The sequence below is a fragment of the Leguminivora glycinivorella genome, chromosome 9, assembly GCF_023078275.1.
Source record: "Leguminivora glycinivorella isolate SPB_JAAS2020 chromosome 9, LegGlyc_1.1, whole genome shotgun sequence".
Lineage (NCBI taxonomy): Eukaryota > Metazoa > Arthropoda > Insecta > Lepidoptera > Tortricidae > Leguminivora > Leguminivora glycinivorella.
The window spans coordinates 14,579,688-14,600,584 of record NC_062979.1 but is presented as its reverse complement, the minus strand read 5'-3'; the positions used below and the strand labels follow the sequence as shown (position 1 = coordinate 14,600,584).

The following is a 20,897-nucleotide window of genomic DNA, read 5'->3' as shown; positions in this document are numbered from 1 at the left end:
CATTCTATAAATTCGTAATACAACAGTGTGAATATCGCATTGCTAGAGGTTGTATACCTTTTTCAGTATTTAGGGGTATTCATACTGGCTGGTTACTTGGACGACTATTTTTTCCGCTACGAGTTTGACATTGTTTGTCAGTTTAATGTTAATGTTTACCTCTAATAAGTCATAAGTCATAACAAATTGAACTCGTACCTAATTTACAACCTTGTTATTTTAAATGTTGGGTTTAAATTTGCTTACTGAGATTATCTGTCCAATTTGAAGTTTGCTGTGATAAAGCTTTAAAATGTTTTACAGTGACATTATGGTAAACCTTATGTCGTTGCAGTAACGTACACAAATAAGTAGTTTTAAGGTTTATGATGGTAGCTAGCAACTATTTTTTTGAGTGTAGAGTTAAAAGTCGAGTAGAGCTGCACAGAAATTTAAACATTCAATTTAAAAAATAAATAAACATCAGATTAAAAAATGAATACTCTAGATATGTTTAAAAAAATAAAAATCTGTTGGGGTGTCTGAGGTTTTGAGTGATAACGGAAACACCGTGTATAGATAAATACATATATTTATATACATACCGTAGACATGTTTGCCACGAACGTGGTATAAAAAAAATAGAAAACCGTTCATGACTCAACAAATATCTGTGCTCATCACACTAATAAATGTCCTTATACCGGGATTCGAACCCGGGACCACGGCTTAGCAGGCAGGGTCAATACGCGCTAGACCGGTCGAATTGTAGTATTAAATCGTTGTAATGTTATATTTATTTAGAAAATTGTTTCCTCAATCGTTATTATTACATAAAACACGAATAACTGACTTTTGGTTATTGCCGATATTGGAATATCATTTTCCCCTCACTAGCTCGGAAACACGTGTTTTGTCCTTTAATACCAGCGGGTAAAAACGCATTTTATCCACTAGTGGGTAAAGTAATTTGACCTTAATAAAGTCAAACTAACTGCATTAAAATTGATAAAAGTAAGTGAATCTAGTAATAAAGATGATTTACCACCTGTGGAACTACTGGAAGCAGTGACAAACGCATTTTTTGACTTGTAGTTTCCTCGCTATAGTGAGGGGAAAAGTTTTGTGTTACACTCGGGTGCAAATGTATTTTACTTCTCGTGTGTTAAAAAACTCGCAAGTTCAGGATTCTATTCTCGAACCACTCGCTTCGCTCGTGGTTCAACTATAGAATCCTTTCACTTGCTCGTTTTTCAATTCCACACTCGGCGTTAAAATACAACTTTGCCCCCTTGTATAACAAATAACTATTAATATCCACCAATAAGGCAGGCTACAGAATAAAAGCAATTACGTACAAGCGACAAAAATATCCGAGGCAACGATCGAATTGCTACATCTAACAAGAATCTTTTGTATAGGAAATGGTTAAATGGGTCGTGACTCTCGCCATAACTTTCTCAGTAGGCGGTTCGCACCGTGCCAGAAGCCTTCGATCCGCCCAATCCACGCGCTCAAGAACATCATAATTATCTTGACCTATTTTTTTACATTTTCCCACTAGTAGGGGGTTCCGAGACAACTTTACGGATGTGGGGAGATTTGTGGCATTGCTTTTTTAACTTTCTGGGGAAATTGTTTTTTTTTTTTTGCTATTGAATTGATTTATTGCAGGTTTTGGTAAAATATATCAGCCAATTATCGGGGCGGAACGAACGGAGTCATTAGCCGGTAGGGAAAATATAAAACAAAGTAAATAGCTAAAAACAGATGTGAATACAGACAAAGTGCCAAAAATATATATACACGCCTTAATGTACAGGAAATAAAGTTTTGTAAACATATTTTTGGCACTTTGTATTCACAGCTGTTTTGTTGACTATACTAGTTATTCTTGAAAGTCGTATATTTATTGAGAAATGATTGTATCTTGTTATTGAATGCATGTTAATTATAAGATGTAATGTTTTGAAAAGAAGTTGCCCACCGAGGTTCTTGCCGGTCCCATAGTGGATACCCCTCTCCCAACTGAGGGGAGACTGAAATCTTCTCGAGGCTGAGGCGTAGGGTTAGAGCCGGCGTAGCTTTATTTGACGTTCATATGCGCATTGTAATATGCCTACTTGAAAAATAAATATTTCATTTTCATTTTCATTTTTTTTTCATTTTTCATTGCAATATGCCACTTTTGAGACTGTTCTCCCTTAATTGCTTTTAGTTAGACACCTTGTAGGGATAAGTCCGCCTTTGTGATAATGACAAGTGTTTTTTCTTATTTTCATCTTTTTGTATCAAAGTATTTTTATCATACAAGTGTAGCTTTATTGTTTAAGTTTAAGAAATAGTGTACCTAGCTGATTTGTAGATTAATAATAATATGATGATACTGGTAAAACTTTTCTTAGCACTAAAACTTTTAAGAGAAAAACATCGAAATAACCGTATGTAAGTACCTATATTTGTCTGATAGTCTAGTCTAGATACTACCATAAATATATAACAAAATAAACAAAATCCAATAACAGTTCAACAATCTCCCGATTTGATTTATTTAGGGAAATTTTAGGATTGTATTTGGGTATCACTGATAGAACTCTTTCGGATAAAACACGGTTCGCGATTGCGTGAGCAAACAATTGAACTGGGTGAAAATACTTTTGTTTCTTTTGCGGTGTTTTCTGGATGGAGATTTGCAGCTCTCGTGATTCTTGAAGTGCCGAAACTCACTGTGTTCTTTCTATGTACCTACACCTTTTGTTTTAAAGGTAAAAGTGAATGAGTTATTTACTTTACGTAACATAGTTCCTGCGAAAAAAGTTAGGGCAATACTTAAACAAATGTTAAGCAATATGTACTTAAACAGATTTATTAAAGAGGTACTTAATCTTATGTTTTTTTCTGAATTTTAAATAATTGGTTACTTCACATCATCACTATCACTACATAGTATAAAACAAAGTCACTTTTTCTGTCCCTATGTCCCTATGTCCCTTTGTATGCTTAAATCTTTGAAACTACGCAACGGATTTTGATGCGGTTTTTTTTAATAGATAGAGTGATTCAAGAGGAAGGTTTATATGTATAATAACATCCATTAAATAGTGGAGAAGTACTGTTATTTTTGAGGTTTCTAATGTGATGTCGTAAATAATTACATGCGGGTAGATTATATTTATTTGTCTACCCCGAACATTTATATAAATTAATATCGGGTAGTTTTGTGTTGTTTACATCTCCGGTGACATTTTGCTGGGACGTCAGTCTTCCGCGACCACGGCCAGTGCAACCTGGCCGAAACGTTGGGAAAAAAGGTAAAAATAATGTTAATTAATCGCATTCGACCTGTATGTGACTTTAAATATGTGTACAAAGCGCGAGAACTTAGTGTTATCTTGATAAGGGATAGGGATAGCGATAGGGATAGCGATAATCGTAAATTCGTAAATAAACTTAAAAATAAACTTATGCTTGAAGCGTATTACACTGTTGACGAATTTTTCAACGACGTGCACTCTTGAACTGGTTCACTATACCAACCATTTTGAATTATAAAATTGAAATGTATCTTCGACAGCATGTTTGCATTAACTATGTAAGTTATAAGTGCCGACTGTAGACACTTAATAACAAAAAATAACAAAGAAGAATAATTGTATTTATATGTAATTTTGTTGACATGTAAAACTATGTTTGATAAAGGAATAAATGAATGAATGAATGAATGATAGGGATAGCGATAGGGATAGCGATGTCACTACATAGTATAAAACAAAGTCGCTTTCTCTGTCCCTATGTCCCTTTGTATGCTTAAATCTTTGAAACTACGCAACGGATTTTGATGCGGTTTTTTTTAATAGATAGAGTGATTCAAGAGGAAGGTTTATATGTATAATAACATCCATTAAATAGTGGAGAAGTACTGTTATTTTTGAGATTTCTAATGTGATGTCGTAAATAATTACATGCGGGTAGATTATATTTATTTGTCTACCCCGAACATTTATATAAATTAATATCGGGTAGTTTTGTGTTGTTTACATCTCCGGTGACATTTTGCTGGGACGTCAGTCTTCCGCGACCACGGCCAGTGCAACCTGGCCGAAACGTTGGGAAAAAAGGTAAAAATAATGTTAATTAATCGCTTTCGACCTGTATGTGACTTTAAATATGTGTACAAAGCGCGAGAACTTAGTGTTATTTTGATAAGGGATAGGGATAGCGATAGGGATAGCGATAGGGATAGCGATAGCCATAGCGTTAGCGATAGCGATAGCGATAGGGATAGAGATAGGGATACGGATACGGATACGGAAACGGATACGGATACGGATAATATGGGTATCGTTAGAGGGATACGGATAATCGGTCGGCGGTCTCTTACAATCAAAGTGCTCTAAGACGATCGTTGTTTGCTTGCTTGAAGATTACGTTTGCGATAAGTATAAGCAAAATGTAAAAAATTGTAAGGGATAATAGAAAAAAGTACTTTTTACCCACCGATCATATAGTGTCGAAATACGGGCTATGTGGGATGTTTATAAAGGTTTCCCCAGCGTATATAGAATTACCTACGCTGTGGTCGATGTGTAATATTTCTACAATCATTGCAAGCAAAAGTATTATGTGCAATCGAAATAATCGCAGATAAATATACCAGAGAAACCTAAGGATCCAAATGAAAATCTTAATGAATACTTTTATTACGCGGGCGAAGCCGCGGGTAAAAGCTAGTATATAGAGAAATCTATGAGAGATGTTTTGCAGTACTTTCGTTTGAAGAAAAAGAAACTCTTTAAATAGTTTTGTGGTGGGTTGCCAGTAGTGGCTTTTAAGTTCTAAATTCGAAAATCAAGTACCTATTAGATAACTACACAGCAAAACCAAAATTCAATGACAAATCCAAGTAGAAATCTATAGAACGTCGTTATACATATTCATACGTACTCTATTCTTCAGACAGTTCTACCATTTTATTATTCTAAGCCATAGCGAAGTTGAAAGCCGAAGCAATGTATAAAAGGAAAATCCAACCGATTTTTTGTTGCTACGCATCGTTTTATAGCCTACAACTACTGAACTGAGACGGGTGAAGTCACATATAAAATCTCGACACATAAATATCCCTCGAGAGACCAGCGGCGGCGTTCATGAGATTCTAGGGCTCTTGAGAGCAATCATATGATATAATATTGTGATAAAGTAAGGAATGGCGTCTAGAAGTCTATCATACGGAATATTAGTTTAGGAACGTGACTTTTGTCTTTATACTGAGTTACTTTCAACTTTTAAACTTTCTTTAGGTATGTATGACGGTTTTTCATTAAGGCAGAGCGTGTGAAATTTAAATGATTGACCCTGCGAATGATGAGTTTATGTTTGGGGCGAAAAAACTAGGAAGGTAGGTATATAAGTAGTAACTTTAGAGATGGAAAAAATTGACAGCAACAATGTCATCAATCGAACTATCAATTGAACTACTTTTATGAAATTATTTTTGTTATATGCGGTAGACTTGGTCGCTTTTTACATATTTTAGTCCATAAATCAATAATAAATTTTCTTTTTTTTTCATAATTTTCAAAGCCCCTACAAATAAAACATCTATCTTTTTTTTAAATATGTGGCTAGTGTATTTTCATCTAATTATGTTTGTATTTTTATTTGTTATTTATTCTGTAAGTGAACCCTAATCACGTATTTTATCGGCAGACATAGTGACGCCAAATGAGACAACTCTATGTTACTACACTTTTTTGCGTGGATAGGGAAAACTTGTTTAGTTAAATATTTAGGTACGTATAGATATCGTTTAACGTTCTATAAAGTTTAAATAGTTAAGATACTCGTGATTCAGCTACGAATGAGATGAAAATATTACTTGAATAGACTTATTTATAGACCCTATATCCTGGTCAATATAATTGTACTGAAAATAAACGTCAGTCGTAATTTTACAGCCATAAAACTATTATTGCGTTGTATTCTTTAGACTATCATCAATATAAGCACCTAAATATACATACATATTGACTTTAAGCGTAGGTACAAAATTAATATGCCACGCTACGAAACCTAAACGGGGAATGCTATTTTGTGTAATGATCAAAGGTGCCGCCAAACGGTCATTCCGTGCTAGTGGCATGTCAAGATCCTAGCTGACCCCGGGGGCCGCGAAGTCAACATACGAGTGACATACAACCCTATTTAAACCTACAATATAACATCTAAAGGATATCGTCCACATATTGTTAATTTCATCTACATATTGTGCGTCTTGCTCGTCCTTACCTGGAGCTGTATACTTAAGCGCGAACGAGACAGACGATAACTAAATTACATCATTCAGATATATAGTTCATGTACGTTTATTTAAATTGGCCTATTGAATAAACGAGGATTACAAAAGTCGATAAATAAGCTAGGACAATATATTATATTGGGAGCAATGGAAATAGTGCGTACTAAAGTAATTTAACTGTTAATTATATCAATAATACAAAATTTTAATTAGGTACCTAATGAAATTTAATATTAATTGATGAACTGGCAGATAATTATGCACAAATGAAATTGAATATAGTTAATAACAGCGCTGCGTAATTACGTAACTAAACATAAAAGCAATATTTTTTAACTCTTTAAAATTTTGCTCATAAAACCAATTTATTTAAAAATAATTAATTATTTGCGCACTTAGTCAAATAATAATAACTTTCTAGAGATATGATTACAAACTTAATACCTATGTCAAACATTTGACATCTACATGAAATCCTGATACCTACAAAATGAATCGTGATCGTTGTAATTTAAACCAAGGCTCGACATAGTCGTCAATCTCTTAGGCCCACTTGCACCAACCACTTAACTCAGGGTTAGTGGGCTGTCAACTGTCAAATTCCATATAAAATCGTAACCCTCGGCTTAACCCTCCATTTTCGTCGTTGCAAGTGTCCTTTACACATTTATTTTATGTCCTACTCCTTTGTAACAAGTCAAAAGTAAATACTTTTGTTCGACATCGAACACAAAACGATGCCAAAGGATGTCACCAAGTGTAACTACAATACGAGTATAAGGCCACTTTCCCCGATGCCACGGAATTCGATTTCCTCCAGGAAATTGACAGTAGCGTCGCCAGTCGCCACTAATCTTAAAGAAGTCTCAACTTAGAAAAATCTCGACGAGGTTCCTGGGATATATTATGTCACGTCTTGCACACGTCTTATTCGTTGCTTTGTTCAAGAAATGCTGCATTCGTTGCTTTGTGCATGCGAGTTGCTGACATTTTTTTCCCTACTTGTACCTACTGCTGAATTTATAGCATGTAGGTACATGGGGGGCAAGAACCATACCGTTCTACCCTGGGGATGGTCAGAGGGCGCTACGAGTCCTTGTATAGATTACTCATATGAGAGATAATTTCGACCTCAACAGCTGTGACCTAGGTGGCCGAGCGAAAATAGGCATCTGCCGCGATTGCAGGGTACGCTGGTTCGATTCCAGCCTCAGGCACTGGAGGCCTTGGTCACTTTTTCTTTCATATGTGTAATTTATTTCGGTTTTAATGTAGGTACCTATCTTTAAAGCTTTGAAGCGAGGTATGCCAACAAAAGTGTAGTTAACACTTATGTAGCGACGTTTATAGATGTTGCTCGCTTGAAAGGTTAAGTTGCAAAGGATTAAATCATTGAAATATTACAAGGTACAGCGGGGAAAATCCCGTCTGGGGGTCAATTGTAATTGATCCATTTTTTCCATTATTACATTATTAAGTTGAGTTTCACGTGTATCCACTGGACACGCGTGCCATATATTACGAGTGGACACTCTAATTAATAATGCAAACATTGTAAAACATAGACCCCCAGTCGAAATTGTCCCACTGTACCTTAAAACACGACTGCAGTTATAAGTGCCCTGACAAGATGGATTTTTTTTTGATATGATATGTAACTAAGTGTTGTTGTTAGTTGGATCATAAACAGCAAATACAAAAGTTTATGCTTGTTAAGGATTGTGACTGTACCTGGATATTTGCCTTCAATTGCAGGTTTCCCACCTTCACGGAATGTTTCCCACCTAAAACAGGTCTCACTCTTAAATTTGAGTAGTCTAAAAATAACCCGTCCTCGTATTGAAGCATACTATTGACAGATGTAGACGCAATAGACAAACACTTATTCGCAAATTGGTTAACCTCAAATGTTTGAATAGGGCTCCTTAGACAGCGACTTTAGATTACTTTAACTAGTTTCGTCCATGTTTTCCTGTGTCGAATGAGGAAGTAGAATGTTTATCTACTTAGTGGCTGTTGTGTTTTATTTGTTGACTATTGTTTGTCTTTTTTTAGACTCAAAGGAAGAAAACACTGAAAATGACATTTATTTCCACGTGTTATTTTTTTTTAAGTCAAGCCATGTAGTTTTTGCCAAGTCATGTCGTAATATCAACTTTTTCAAATAAATCATAACCCGGTTATTTACAGTACGAAAATAATGTTTTGTTCTCCCAACTTACGATTCTTATAAAATATGTAACAGTGATTTTTCCGTTTCTAAAAATATTTCAAAACTTAATTCAGGTTCAGAGCGGACGCGACAATTTATTACACTGATCCTGGCAGGAAGACAGTGAAATTGATTCAGTATCTTAGACTTCGTCTTATTTTTTCAAGTTTTCCTTTTCCTTAACAACGTGACGAGAATGTTTTACAATTTCTCTTCGGGATAACGATGCTACTAAATTGACATTGTGTTTTTTAAATGAATCAGAAAAAGTGAAGTATCATTAAATTTAGTATTGTTTGTTTCAGGTACAAGAGTGAATGAACAGGAGCTGATGAAGGGTTGAAAAATTAATAAAGATTTGTAGATAAACTAAACACAAGATGGAAATTTGAAACGCGCTGTCAAGAGGAAAGACGAGTGGATAAACGCCAATGAAACTATAGATACTAGTGCTGCGCATGTGATCTAAATGCCTTATTCAAGAGAATTGTGCGCTGCTGAGAGCAGGCGCCGACTATGTTCGACTCGACCAAAGGCGCCTTGCTCGTAGCGCCGTCTCTCGTCAACAGTTCCTGCTGGTTCAACGGCAAAGGCTGGCCCACCACTTTTCCTGCTCCAGTTGATATAATCAAAGCTTTTTTCATATTCGCTCTATCCATGGGCATAGTTTTCGCAAACCTAGTTCTTATCTGCGTGCTTAGCAATCGAAGATATATTAAGTATATTGAAAACCAGGTAATTAATTATTTGTGCAATTATGTTTATAGCCTTAAATTGTGAAATCACTTTTTAAAATAGAATATCTTTCAGCCGAGGTATTTGCTGACATCCTTGGCACTCAACGACTTGTTCACGGGAATCTTGGTGGCTCCCGTGGCTCTACTCCCAGCGCTTTACAAGTGTTGGCCCTACGGCGAAATCTTCTGTCAAATACAGGTAAAAACTCAATTTAAAAACGCTCCCTCGTTATTAGACCCTACTCATAGTGTTGTGTTCCTGCCGGTGAGTAAGGCTGCCAGAGCTCAACGAGGGTGCGGTGTGCTGATGACGGGAGGACTTACGGAACTAACTTGTTCCGTCTATTGTCCTTTGAGTCGTCGGCAACCCGAACCCTCCTTGGAACTTGTACACTCCTGTTTGCTGTTAACACAGCAAAAGGGAGTGTACAAGTTTCTAATGTGGTGGCAACGCGCATGTGACACTGTTTGAGTTGCAGGCGTCCATAGGTTACGGTGACCGCTTTACATCAGGCGGACCGTATACTTGTTTGCCACCGACGTAGTATAAAAAAAAAAAATTAAGATTTTGTGGATTTGATTGAACTGAGAAATCAAATCGAAAAGGCGTGTTGAAAGCGGAAAAATAATTTTCCCATCAAATTTTGAGAGAGTTGCTTAATCCATTAAAAGCAAGGTAGAGGCTACGGTGTCCTTAAGAAAACTTTATTTAAACAAGAGACTAAGAGAAAATGAGTAAAGTTGCTACTCTGAAACAGAAAAAAAGTTTTCAAATGAAGAGGCGAAGTTAAACGGTAATCGGATACTAAGGACAGTATTCAGTAGCGTGACTTTTTTATTACATTTTCTGCTTATTATGTTTCAAACTTCCGCAGACTTGTTAAGGGTGTGTTTGTGGGTACTTGTGATAAAATCGATTATTACGCTTGGGTACTTAAACTTGAGAGTATCGGAATATAATAAATAGAAAGTTCAAAGTTTAAGCAATTTATCTTAATAGCTTTTGAAGATACGGAAGCATTTCAAGTTTTTGAAGAGTAATTATTAGGGGTGTCGGTGCTGATCCGCAAACAATAAAGTTGGTGGAACTTGCGATGGCGGGTGCGCTGTCGTCTAACTAGTGATGTGGCGTGGGGTGGGCTCACTACAAGAGCTTCGAGACAATAGTTGTGTGTTGTATCGTTCTCAGTCTTTTCTCCGTTTTGTATGAAAATAGTTTTCGTTCAAGCATATTCATCTTAGACTTAGTAAACGAATAAAGAATATTCTCGAACATTGATTCTATTTAATGATGCTTTTATGCTGTATACAGCAGGAAAACCAGTATTATTGTTCGTCATTAATGTAAAATAACATATTCCAACAGTCGTTTGTACTGTGGGTACTTCTAGTGTAATTCTAAAAAAATTCAGTAAGCCTTTGCTTTATGGGATATTCAACAGGGCACATGTTTTGGAAGCAAAGCTAATCAGATCTTAACTAGGTGATTATAGCCAAATGGCGGTTTGGCTACATTAACCTATTATACGTGATTTAATCCGTTTCCATAGTTTATGAATTGTAAATTCATTATACGCGATTTAATCAGTTTCCTTAGTTTTATTTCATGAGTAACTATCGCGGTAACCGAAGACAATATTGTACATTAACCTATGTTCATTCAAAATTGAGAATTCCTTTGAGACGGGAATTGTCTCATTTGAGAAGTATTGTCACGTCACTAGTCTCGCGCTATCGTGTAATGGTACACGGTGACCGAGCAGAAACTCGCTCAAACTCCAGCGACCAACTTATGCCTTCCTGTCGACCCACTGACTAGCGATTCCGTTTTATTGTACTTTCGGGCTTTACAGCTTGTTTAATTATGTCATTGCTTACGACACAGTTACAATGAATAACAATAGTTTATTCACCACACCAACTGGTAAAGGCTCTCTTTGCTATTCGAAAACGGATAACAAAATTGCATTTTATCCACAAGAGTGCAAAGTAATTTCACACAAATTTGAACTTGATGTCTGATACATAGAAACGAATTTACCATTAGGAAATTGGCTTTAATTAAATAGAATCCGACATAGAATAGTATGATATATGACAATCAGAATTAGACAGTTACAATTGTACATTTGAAAGGATGGAAGAAAGGAGTTTATGCGTCAATGTCTAAAGATGGATGTTAGATTTTAGCTATAAAATGGTAATGTTGAATCATAAATATTGAATAAATTGATGGTTTTGCTTTAGTTTGATGTTAAGTTATTGTAAGTATCTTGTTCGTGTTGGTGTGGTGAAAAATTTTGAGTTTCACTCGGTGGCAAAGCGCTCAAGATTGGCTGCGCTTGCGGTTCAATTTTGGAATCTTTCGCTTGCTTGGGTATCAATAGTGGCACGTGCGATTAAACAACTTAAAAGGGGGCAACGCCTCCTTAAACAAATAACTATTAACTTACCATTTCCGCCGCTGTCGCTACTCTCAGGATTTCACACTTTTTGAAGTTTAATGCCCGCAACTCGTTCCGGTCGAATGTACTATATTTATTACAAATACAACGCAACTCGATAGTACAAAATTCGGGAATAATAATTTTACTGTAAATGATCAAGTTCAATGATAAGTGACATTGACATAATAATTGTAATTCTTCTTCATTTGGCCAGAATTTTCATTATAAATGAAAATGACAAGACTCTTTACCTATTGCACCTTTAACCGTCTATGACAAGGACACCTTCTTGACAGCGAGGTTTTATTGACAAGATAATAATGAGTTTCATATGAGATTTTATGACATGATCACTAAGAATTAATTGTTATTTAATCCGCGACTGATATTCTGATGCTGATTTACATAAAAATGTACTTTTTTAATGTTGACAGGCTTTATTGAGAGGAGCAGTAAGCCAACAGAGTGCTGTCATATTAGTCTGTATGGCTATCGACAGATACCTGTTTTTGCTTCACCCAAATACCTACCAAAAGCATTCCAGTAAAAAGGTAAGTTGATTCCTATTTGCGTTAGTAACAGTAGTGTTATAATGAATTACTATGATTAGGATCCTAGTTGATTACCTACTAAATTCTGTTAATACGGTTGTTAATCTTTACGGTACCACAAAGAAAGCGGGCGCGGCTGCAGAGGCTGCAGAGACACATAAAAGACGCAAATACGGAGGTCTCGACGCCAATTACAACTTTGTTGCTTTTGGCGTCGAGGCCCTCGGTCCGTGGGGCCCGGGCGCCCAGATTTTATACAAGGACTTGGCGAAGCGGCTGACTGATTCTACGGGGGACAAAAGAGCTGGCAGCTTCCTCGCTCAACGTATAAGTATTGCAATTCAGCGAGGAAATGCTGCCAGCATCTTGGGCACTATGCCTCAGGGGCCCTCTTTAGACTAAGATTTTTAGTTTTGCCTAGTTTATGATATTTATTGCATGGAATGTTTGTTTAAGTGTTATTAATTAATACATTTTTACCCGTCTTATAAATTATGAATAATATGATAAATTATCCTAATAAGTATCCTAATTTGTTTTCGCATTATTGTGTAATTCTATAAAATATTGAAAATGTCAATACTTCATAAACACTAACATTTTCTTTTGGAGTATCAAATAACAAAGTATAACGTTTAAAAATCGCTTTAGGCGATATAATTACGGTTAGGTACAACCTCGTTAAGCTATCTCGCGATATTCTCTGTAAAATCGGAGCCTAAAAAGAAAACACTGAAAATTGTTCATTATTTTGTACAAATTCGTCTTTTGGTGCCTGAATAGCATTATGTCGTCCAAAAACATAAAAACCAACAACACGTTTTCTGTGTAAATCGCCCGTCTCAAGCAAGGCTTTGGCATCTAAACACCTTTCTTATTTTAGAAGGTATTTCCACCACAAAGTTTTCAGGCTCTTTGCATTGTGAGGAAGCTGGCTTAGGTTCTGTAAAGTTTCTTTGTGAGACCACTTTGTGAACGTCTAAACACATTCATAACTTGTGGACTTTGAAACAAATCTACAGAGAAATTTACCGACATTTGGAAAGTTTGGAAAGTCAGTCGTAATTTATTTGAGTCCACCGCTTGCAATGTATATGTTTGTAATGATACAAACAAGACAGAACATAGAAAATGGTGACCGCATATAAAAGATTCATCTAAGTATTGCATTACACTGTTTCAGTAAAGTAACACACCTATACTTATTATGTTTGCAATTCTTCAAAAGCGTATATGTGGTTTTTCTTTTCATTACGACAAAGAGTCCCTCAGCTCAGTTTCATTGTCGCGTATGTTATTTCAAGATTAAAGTAATGTTGTTTTTTGTGTATGGTTTAAAGAAGTCAAAATCCGTTACTTGGTTTAACAATATCTGTAGCTATTATTCAAAAGTGCGTTATATTAACTTTTTCAGTACAGATGGTGTTTTTTTACGCACTAGTGCGAGAAGTGGTTCATTATACGCCAGGTCGAAACTTCGGAGGCTCATCTGTACTGAAAAACGTCGTACGATACACGTGCGAAAAGGAAATTCGTAACTCGTGTCGATTTAAAACACTCCCTTCGGTCGTGTTTTAATTTATCGCCACTCGTTTCGAACTTCCTTTTTTACGCACTTGTATCGTAATGTACTATTTTTTTGTTTCAGGGTTGCGTGTTAGTTATAAGCATTACGTGGATCCTGTCCGTATCACTCTTCGCTAGTATGGTGCTACCTCGCTCCGGGTACTATTTCAACTCCACGGGGCTTATGGCCTGTGATGTTTTCCACAGTAGAGTAGCGTTCAGGTACATTTTAACTCTTTTGTATCGACGTAACTTTATACGCTTTTTTGTTGATTGTATAGTTTTCTTTAAGAAGGCACCATTACATAGCGAAACGTCACAATCGGTTGCAAGCTTCCCTTGTCAGCTATGTGGCAAAGTATGTCGCTCTCGCATAGGTCTGTTTAGCCACCAAAAGCGATGCCTAGCGGACATTGCACCATAAATCGTCTGAAACAGATGCTAAGGCCAGTATATTTGTATAGTTTTCTTATAAATATCATGCATATTGCCACAAAACTACTTTTATCTAAAAGAGGCCGGGAATTCAATTTCGGAAAGCATATCATGCATTCACAAAAACTGGATCTCTGTCGCTAGTTTATCCGCTCGGTCAACAAAAACAAAATCTGACTGCGGTAAGGGTCTTTTGCGTAGTTGCTATTTTTTGCGAGCAAAATAAACATTATTCCTCACCATATTAGGTCTTGTGTTTAAGTGAAATAGGGACGCCAAGCGCTAAGATCATACTACATTGACCCGTCATTTCCTATCTGTATCTGTTGAGCATACCTATTTAAGGATGACCTTTGCTAGACCGGGCCATTTTCTATGGGAGGCACCGACCATTTAAAAAAAATATGTGTGGGATCGGATGCCTTAGCTTGGTCCGCCACGGTCTAGAAAGAGGTATCTTTTGTACTCCGGGCAGAGGGCACAGTGATGGCAGGTGATTGATCAACCGTTTGATAGGTTAGCAATATAAATTTACATATGCTATTAGCTATTATTTACGTATGCTTTAGGGAGTGGCGGATTCTCTAAATTCTTTGTAGCTTACTTAGCTCCTACTTTCTGCATATTAAGCAATAAAGAAGTGTTTTTTTTGTAGAATCCTGTCGTGCTGCGCCTACTATTTCCCGACGACCATGGCGCTGATGTACTGCTACGGGTCCGGGTTCCATGTGAGCAAGAACCGGAGCAAGTGCGTTCCGGACCCGGTTAGGCCCAACGGGATCCCGCCGCCGTGCACAAAGAGCGCTCTGGACAGTCATGAAGCAGTCACAGTGGTAAGATTACGTATAAATCAGGCAAGACATAGACTAACATACATAAGTAATAATTACATTCATACTTATACCTACACTCAGTTCAACCTTACTTGTCCAATCATGTAAACAAACACTGCTGGAAAACATTATCTCACTTTTCTCTGGAATTGCACATTAACCGTCACTAAAAATGTTATTATACACTTAAATAAACTCACAAAGTATTGAAATCAATAAAAAAACCACTGAAAAATATCATTTCTAAAACGATTTTCATCAATAATTGTAATTACGAACGGATGACATCAAAAACTCCTTACATTACATTACATTAGATTGTCTATGAGTCGTAATGTTGGGATGACAACTTATCGTTATGAACGATCGATATTAACGTTTGAGTTTGTATAGCTTGGAAAAAATGCGTTGATATAATTACAATAATTTATCAGATTTATTAACCGACTTCTTTACGTTTTATTTCCTACCTCTTTACAATAAATATTTTACTATCAGTATATTTTTTGTTGTATTAATGTTAATGTTAGGTATTATGAAATGAATACTGTACTAGCCTTTTCCATAGGATTGTTGCAAATGTGACGAAACCTAATTAAATTTTGATTTTTACATAGATGTTGTGTGACGTAAAATTGAAAATCCTCTGATGACATTAGCAGCGTTTATTTACAAATTATCGTTAATACATAATTTTATCGACATTTCCAATCACTAGTAATTGTCTTTGATCATATTTGACGTTTCGTTTGTTTACATGATAGGACAAGTAAAGATGAACCGACTGTATACCTAACTCAACACTATTTAGGTGACATCGTGACCTTAAACAGATAAAATTGCAAAAACTGGCACTGGAACTTGAGCAGTTTCATGTGTTCAGGCTAGCCCTTTTGGGAATAAAATCGTGGGTTTAGGTACGTATCTTCGTTAAGTCGACTGGCCTTGTCCCGGATGCGGCGGTTTGCCCAGACATTTGAAAGTATACTGGTCGGATTTAGACTATTATTCTGTCTATCGGATTGAGACTAGCTGCCGTACCGTGGACCTTTCGCGAATATCGAAGTTCTCAGTAGGCCCTTTTTATCGCTGCCGAAAAATGACGAAAACGGGAGAGTAACTTCGAGACTTGCCTTCAATTCTGCTGCAGTACCTAATGCTGTCGAACGCATTTCTGCAGGAAAGGTCAAGACAATAATTTTAGGTACTCATATTAGATATTACATTATACGTACGACGATAGGAACCAATATCACATAATGTCTCTGAAAGTTTTGCAAAGCAAAAAGAGCGACAATTTTTGTAGCAGTAAATGTTTTTTTCATAAGGCAAATTGCATCAATAAACAGAATACGACCCTCTATTGTTCCATTTTCCTGCCTTTTTGCTTTTCTTTGGAGTACCCAATTTCGTTGCCAATGTTGGTTAATTTAGGTAAAATGAAGCAAAATTTTACTTATACATACTTTTGTAAATATTGAAGGATATTTAACTGTGCTCTTAAGTGTAATTCCTACATCAAAACGATTTGGAAACGATGATAATTGTTCAGCACGTATAAAATCCCCTTCAGGGTTATTACTAGAGCCCGTAACTTTCATGCCGATGACATCAATTTGACGTCACGCTGCATATAGGATGATTCAAATAGTTTTGTTGTAATAATTAATCATTATTCATTAATCAATTCTTATCATTAACAAAATTACTTCAAAAGTAGGCTATTCATACGTGGAATAATTAATACCTAATTGATACGTGAAACGAAAAGGAAACAATTTGTTTCGTTTTAATAATCTATTGAATTAAGGCCGGAGCGGCTCACTCCGCGATTCTATCGCCGTGCTACAAGTACATGCCGGCGGCCGCGAGTTCGCGGCCTACTCAGGGGTGGCGCGCGTTCTCACGGAATGAACGTTCGCACTTTCTATTGTTACTTTACCTCGTGAGGTTTTTGTAAGCGATGTCCGCGTGTGGAATGCTAATAATATTTAGTTAAATATACATATTGGATTAAATAAATACCATAGGACATTTTTAAAAACACTGATCTACTACTGATTAAGTCCCACGGAAAAGTTCAATAAGGCTTGTGATGTTGGAACTTGAACAAAAATATATAAATACAGTATATATACCTAGAAAGTACCCAAGACTTGAATATAATAGTATAACATTTTATGTGAGTATTAATTCGTTTGAAACCATTGATAACCCTATCACCGGACGCCGCGCACGAGCGGTTCGTTTCTTTGTAAGAATTTGTAGGTATTTAAAAAGGCGGCATTTCGTGAACATCAAAGCAGTGAGCCTTCTGTACTTGTACTATTATATATTCTGTGATTAAGGTAACAAACATATTATTTAATAAAATGAATGTAAAAGAATAAACCAATAAATTAATTTACTTTTCACGTATCAATTATTTCACGTATGAATAGATTAGTTTTGAAGTCATGATTAAAGTGATTGATGAATAATGGTTAATTATTAAATAAAAATCTTGAATCATCCTATATGCAGCGTGACGTCAAATTTATGTCATCGGCATGAAAGTAATACGGGCCCTGGTTATTACACACAAATATACAACATATGTAAGAGGACAAAATGTTTTAGTCCGGTAATATTTGTAAACTGCGATCAAACATATTAATTTTTTTTATTGCAGATCCAAGCACCAGCCAGACCTCACAGTGTCAGCACATCTCGAACCATGGCCGCCATGTCTCTAGGATTCATTGTAATGGTCACCCCCGCGACCATACAAGAGGTCGTAGCAGCATGTACTGGTTGCAAGGTATGTTGTACTCAGTACAAGATATTTACTAGTTACAGAGACATGTCCCGCGAGATAACCCCAATTTAGGCTGCCACGAATTTCCTTTCCCATGTCAACCTTTGAGTAATCTAATCATAAATCAATTTGTGTACCTACCTATGCCGTAAAGAGTAAATAAAGCTTTTAAAAAGTCAAGGCGTTTTTGTCGTACCTAGCTCATAAAATGTTTTTTCTACTCCCGTACTGTTATTCGTGAGTTACAAGGTCGTGCATAGAACTTTAAAACCCTACATAAAAGATGTCAGGACAAGTCTATCTAGTCTATACCCTGAAAACATTTAGTAGCAGTAGCACGATATAGCTGTTACAGTTCAGTAAATACATTGCTACCAACTTAACAAACCAATTCGCAGAGTCGAGACTCCTTCGTTTTCTGCTGCGTTCATTGGCGACGCGTCGAATCGCATTCAAATGTATGAGAGCTCGATTCAACTCGGCTCGATTCGTCTTAGTGGCCAGGCTTCAAAAGAACCATACCATAGACAGTTTTATTTTCATGTTTGCACTCAAACTGCATATTCAAAATGGTAGGCGGTCCACTAGATAACTAAGATGACTGAAAGTAGGTATTTTTTGATTTATAATTTTCTTTCAAAATAAGTGCTTGGTCGTAGAAAAAGTATTGTATGCAACGGTGTTTAACTGAGTCAAAAAATGCTCGTGGCGTCTTTATTAACAATTTTCGGCTTCGCCTCAAATTGTTACCCACGCCACTCACCTTTTTTGACCTCTTTTAACCACCAGTTGCATAAAATACTATAAATTAATTTGAATGATGAATTTTAATATCGTATTTTGCTACGTCATCGAGTATTTTTTTTATTTGTAAAAGTAACTTAATTATTTCCAAAGTATTAATTTATTTATATTTCTTAACGCAGGTTCCGCCAACGCTAGACTTCATTGTGACTTGGCTGGCTCTTAGCAACAGCTTTTGGAATCCCTTCTTGTACTGGCTTTTGAACAGTCACTTCAGAAGAATCAGCAACGAGTTACTTCAGTATTATGTAAGTATAAGTCCTAGCATTGGCCACTCTCTTATTCGCCACATGGCCTATTAGTAGTATAAATAAATGCAAGTTATCTTTAAAACTTTTCTTAAGACTAATTATAAAACTTATCAAATACGCTTGTCTTAGATAAAAGTTCTGTCATTATTTACCTACCCATAATTTCTTAAACTAATAAAATCTATCTCTTTGACAAATTCATGTTTGACAAAAATATTAATTGCATTTTGTTTTGTCACAGTTTTGCTGCCGAAGATCAAAATCTTTCGGAAACTATGATAAACCAACGGGATGTTGCGGCTCCCCAATCACATCCGATGGCCGACATTCGAAGGGAGAGTTTGAAGGAGTAGGCGAAAAATATTGGGGTGAAATACTAGAACGCACGGTGTCATCCACATCTCTGCATGCTATTCAAAAAGCGTGTCATAGAGATCATGTGCGGTGCACAGGATCTTTCAAAGGGTGCCCAAGTAGTGTTTGTAAACATGACCCGAGATATTTTGATGTCTGTGGGCCTACAGATTACAGACAATTTGATAGATCAGCTTTTCAAATCGAATCATGCTCAAGACAATGTAGACTTAAGAATTCCGACATCTGCCTCTTTAGACCAGCATCAGAACTTGAATGTGGCAGGTCTCGATCAAATTTAAGTTTAGATGAAGGAAATTTCAACAAAACATGCAATGGAAGGCACCCAGAATTGTGAGAGTTCCGACAATGCCCGGTCTTCGGGCACAGGAGTAACAGTATAGGAGTATACCCAGGGATAGATCACTTTAATTCAAACATAAAGTGGAAGTTTGATGATTCTCCTGATGTTGATGACGATATGCAGACTTTGGAGCAAAATTTGGATAGGATACGAAGTGTTAGTCACGATAGAAGCTTTAATACATTCGGTGTAAAAGAAGAAGATCACATGTTGGAAGTAGAAGTAAACGATGTCGTCGACAACGATTCCGATGAAAATAGGGACTACAACAGTTCGCGTGAAATGTCTGACGAAAAGAGTGATTACAGTGTTACTAATAAGTTTTCGCGCACTTCATCTCTCTCCAACAGAGAGCTCGATGTCATAAAGGAGAGCTCGAGAAGCTCTAGTGACACTGAAGTGACGTTAACACGATGACTCCCGCGGGTGACTTTCGACAGGGCGGTGAATGTAGTTCACTTACAGGCAACTGTTGAGAGACCTAAATCTAAGCGCAATCTGTTGATAAAAAGATATACGTAGTAGCTCGAATAGATAGAATTGTTGTAGTTTTAAATTTGTGGACCATTAGATTCAGGTCTGATTTGTGTATTTAAATTGCTGAATTTGCTATTCAGAACGTTGTACATATAATGGAAGTATCAGTATTATATAAGATTTCATGTATAGAAGGACATTTTGTATTTTTTACTTTTTGTAATAGTAATTTAATAGTAGATTATGATTTTGTTACTATATAAATTAATTATAACTTGAAATAAAAACGGATTGTGATGTCAGATATTCTAGTCATTAACTTTGTTAATTAGACAAAATGTAATAACTATGAGTAGGAAATGTTTTAAAATATTATTTAAGACTATGAGTACTATGTTAATTTATCTTTCTCCATTAAGCTTGTACATATACAATAAGACTGTTTGAACGTAATTTCTATATTCAGAATCGCACAATTATACTTTTCTTCTATATATGAATAATCGTGAATAAATTATTTATGTCTACCTAAATGTTAAACTGGCGAAGGAGAGAAATAAATCATTTGTATTAAAGGAACTGTGTTTTATTATTGAAATTCCTGTAATTTAATACGAAGCGTCACAGCAAACGACGCAGAAACTAATTAATAGGGAAGTGGACATCAACACAATGCGAGGCAAAAAATAAGAGGACGAAAAAAGCGGCTTAAAGTTTTTTCTCACTGAATCTTAACATTCCACCAACTTTCACAAATTAAATTTATTTTCTTAGTATTTAAAACTGAATTAT

General features: G+C 36.1%; 1 protein-coding gene across 2 annotated transcripts in view; it reads left to right on the top strand.

The window, feature by feature from the left end:
* LOC125229711 (trace amine-associated receptor 8b) overlaps positions 1-20,653 on the top strand; it is a 90,505-nt gene extending 69,852 nt beyond the window's left edge. The window contains exons 2-9 of one of the 2 annotated variants that reach the window (XM_048134625.1): positions 8,795-9,224; positions 9,300-9,425; positions 12,108-12,224; positions 13,873-14,012; positions 14,881-15,058; positions 17,730-17,858; positions 18,782-18,907; positions 19,152-20,653. In XM_048134625.1, the coding sequence (XP_047990582.1) occupies positions 9,006-9,224; positions 9,300-9,425; positions 12,108-12,224; positions 13,873-14,012; positions 14,881-15,058; positions 17,730-17,858; positions 18,782-18,907; positions 19,152-19,622 (1,506 nt within the window). In that variant the 5' untranslated portion in view covers positions 8,795-9,005 and the 3' untranslated portion in view covers positions 19,623-20,653. Of the gene's footprint in view, positions 1-8,787; positions 9,225-9,299; positions 9,426-12,107; positions 12,225-13,872; positions 14,013-14,880; positions 15,059-17,729; positions 17,859-18,781; positions 18,908-19,151 lie in introns of those variants that run through there. The other variant, XM_048134626.1, reaches the window with a different exon arrangement.
* The last annotated feature ends 244 nt before the right edge of the window (positions 20,654-20,897 follow it).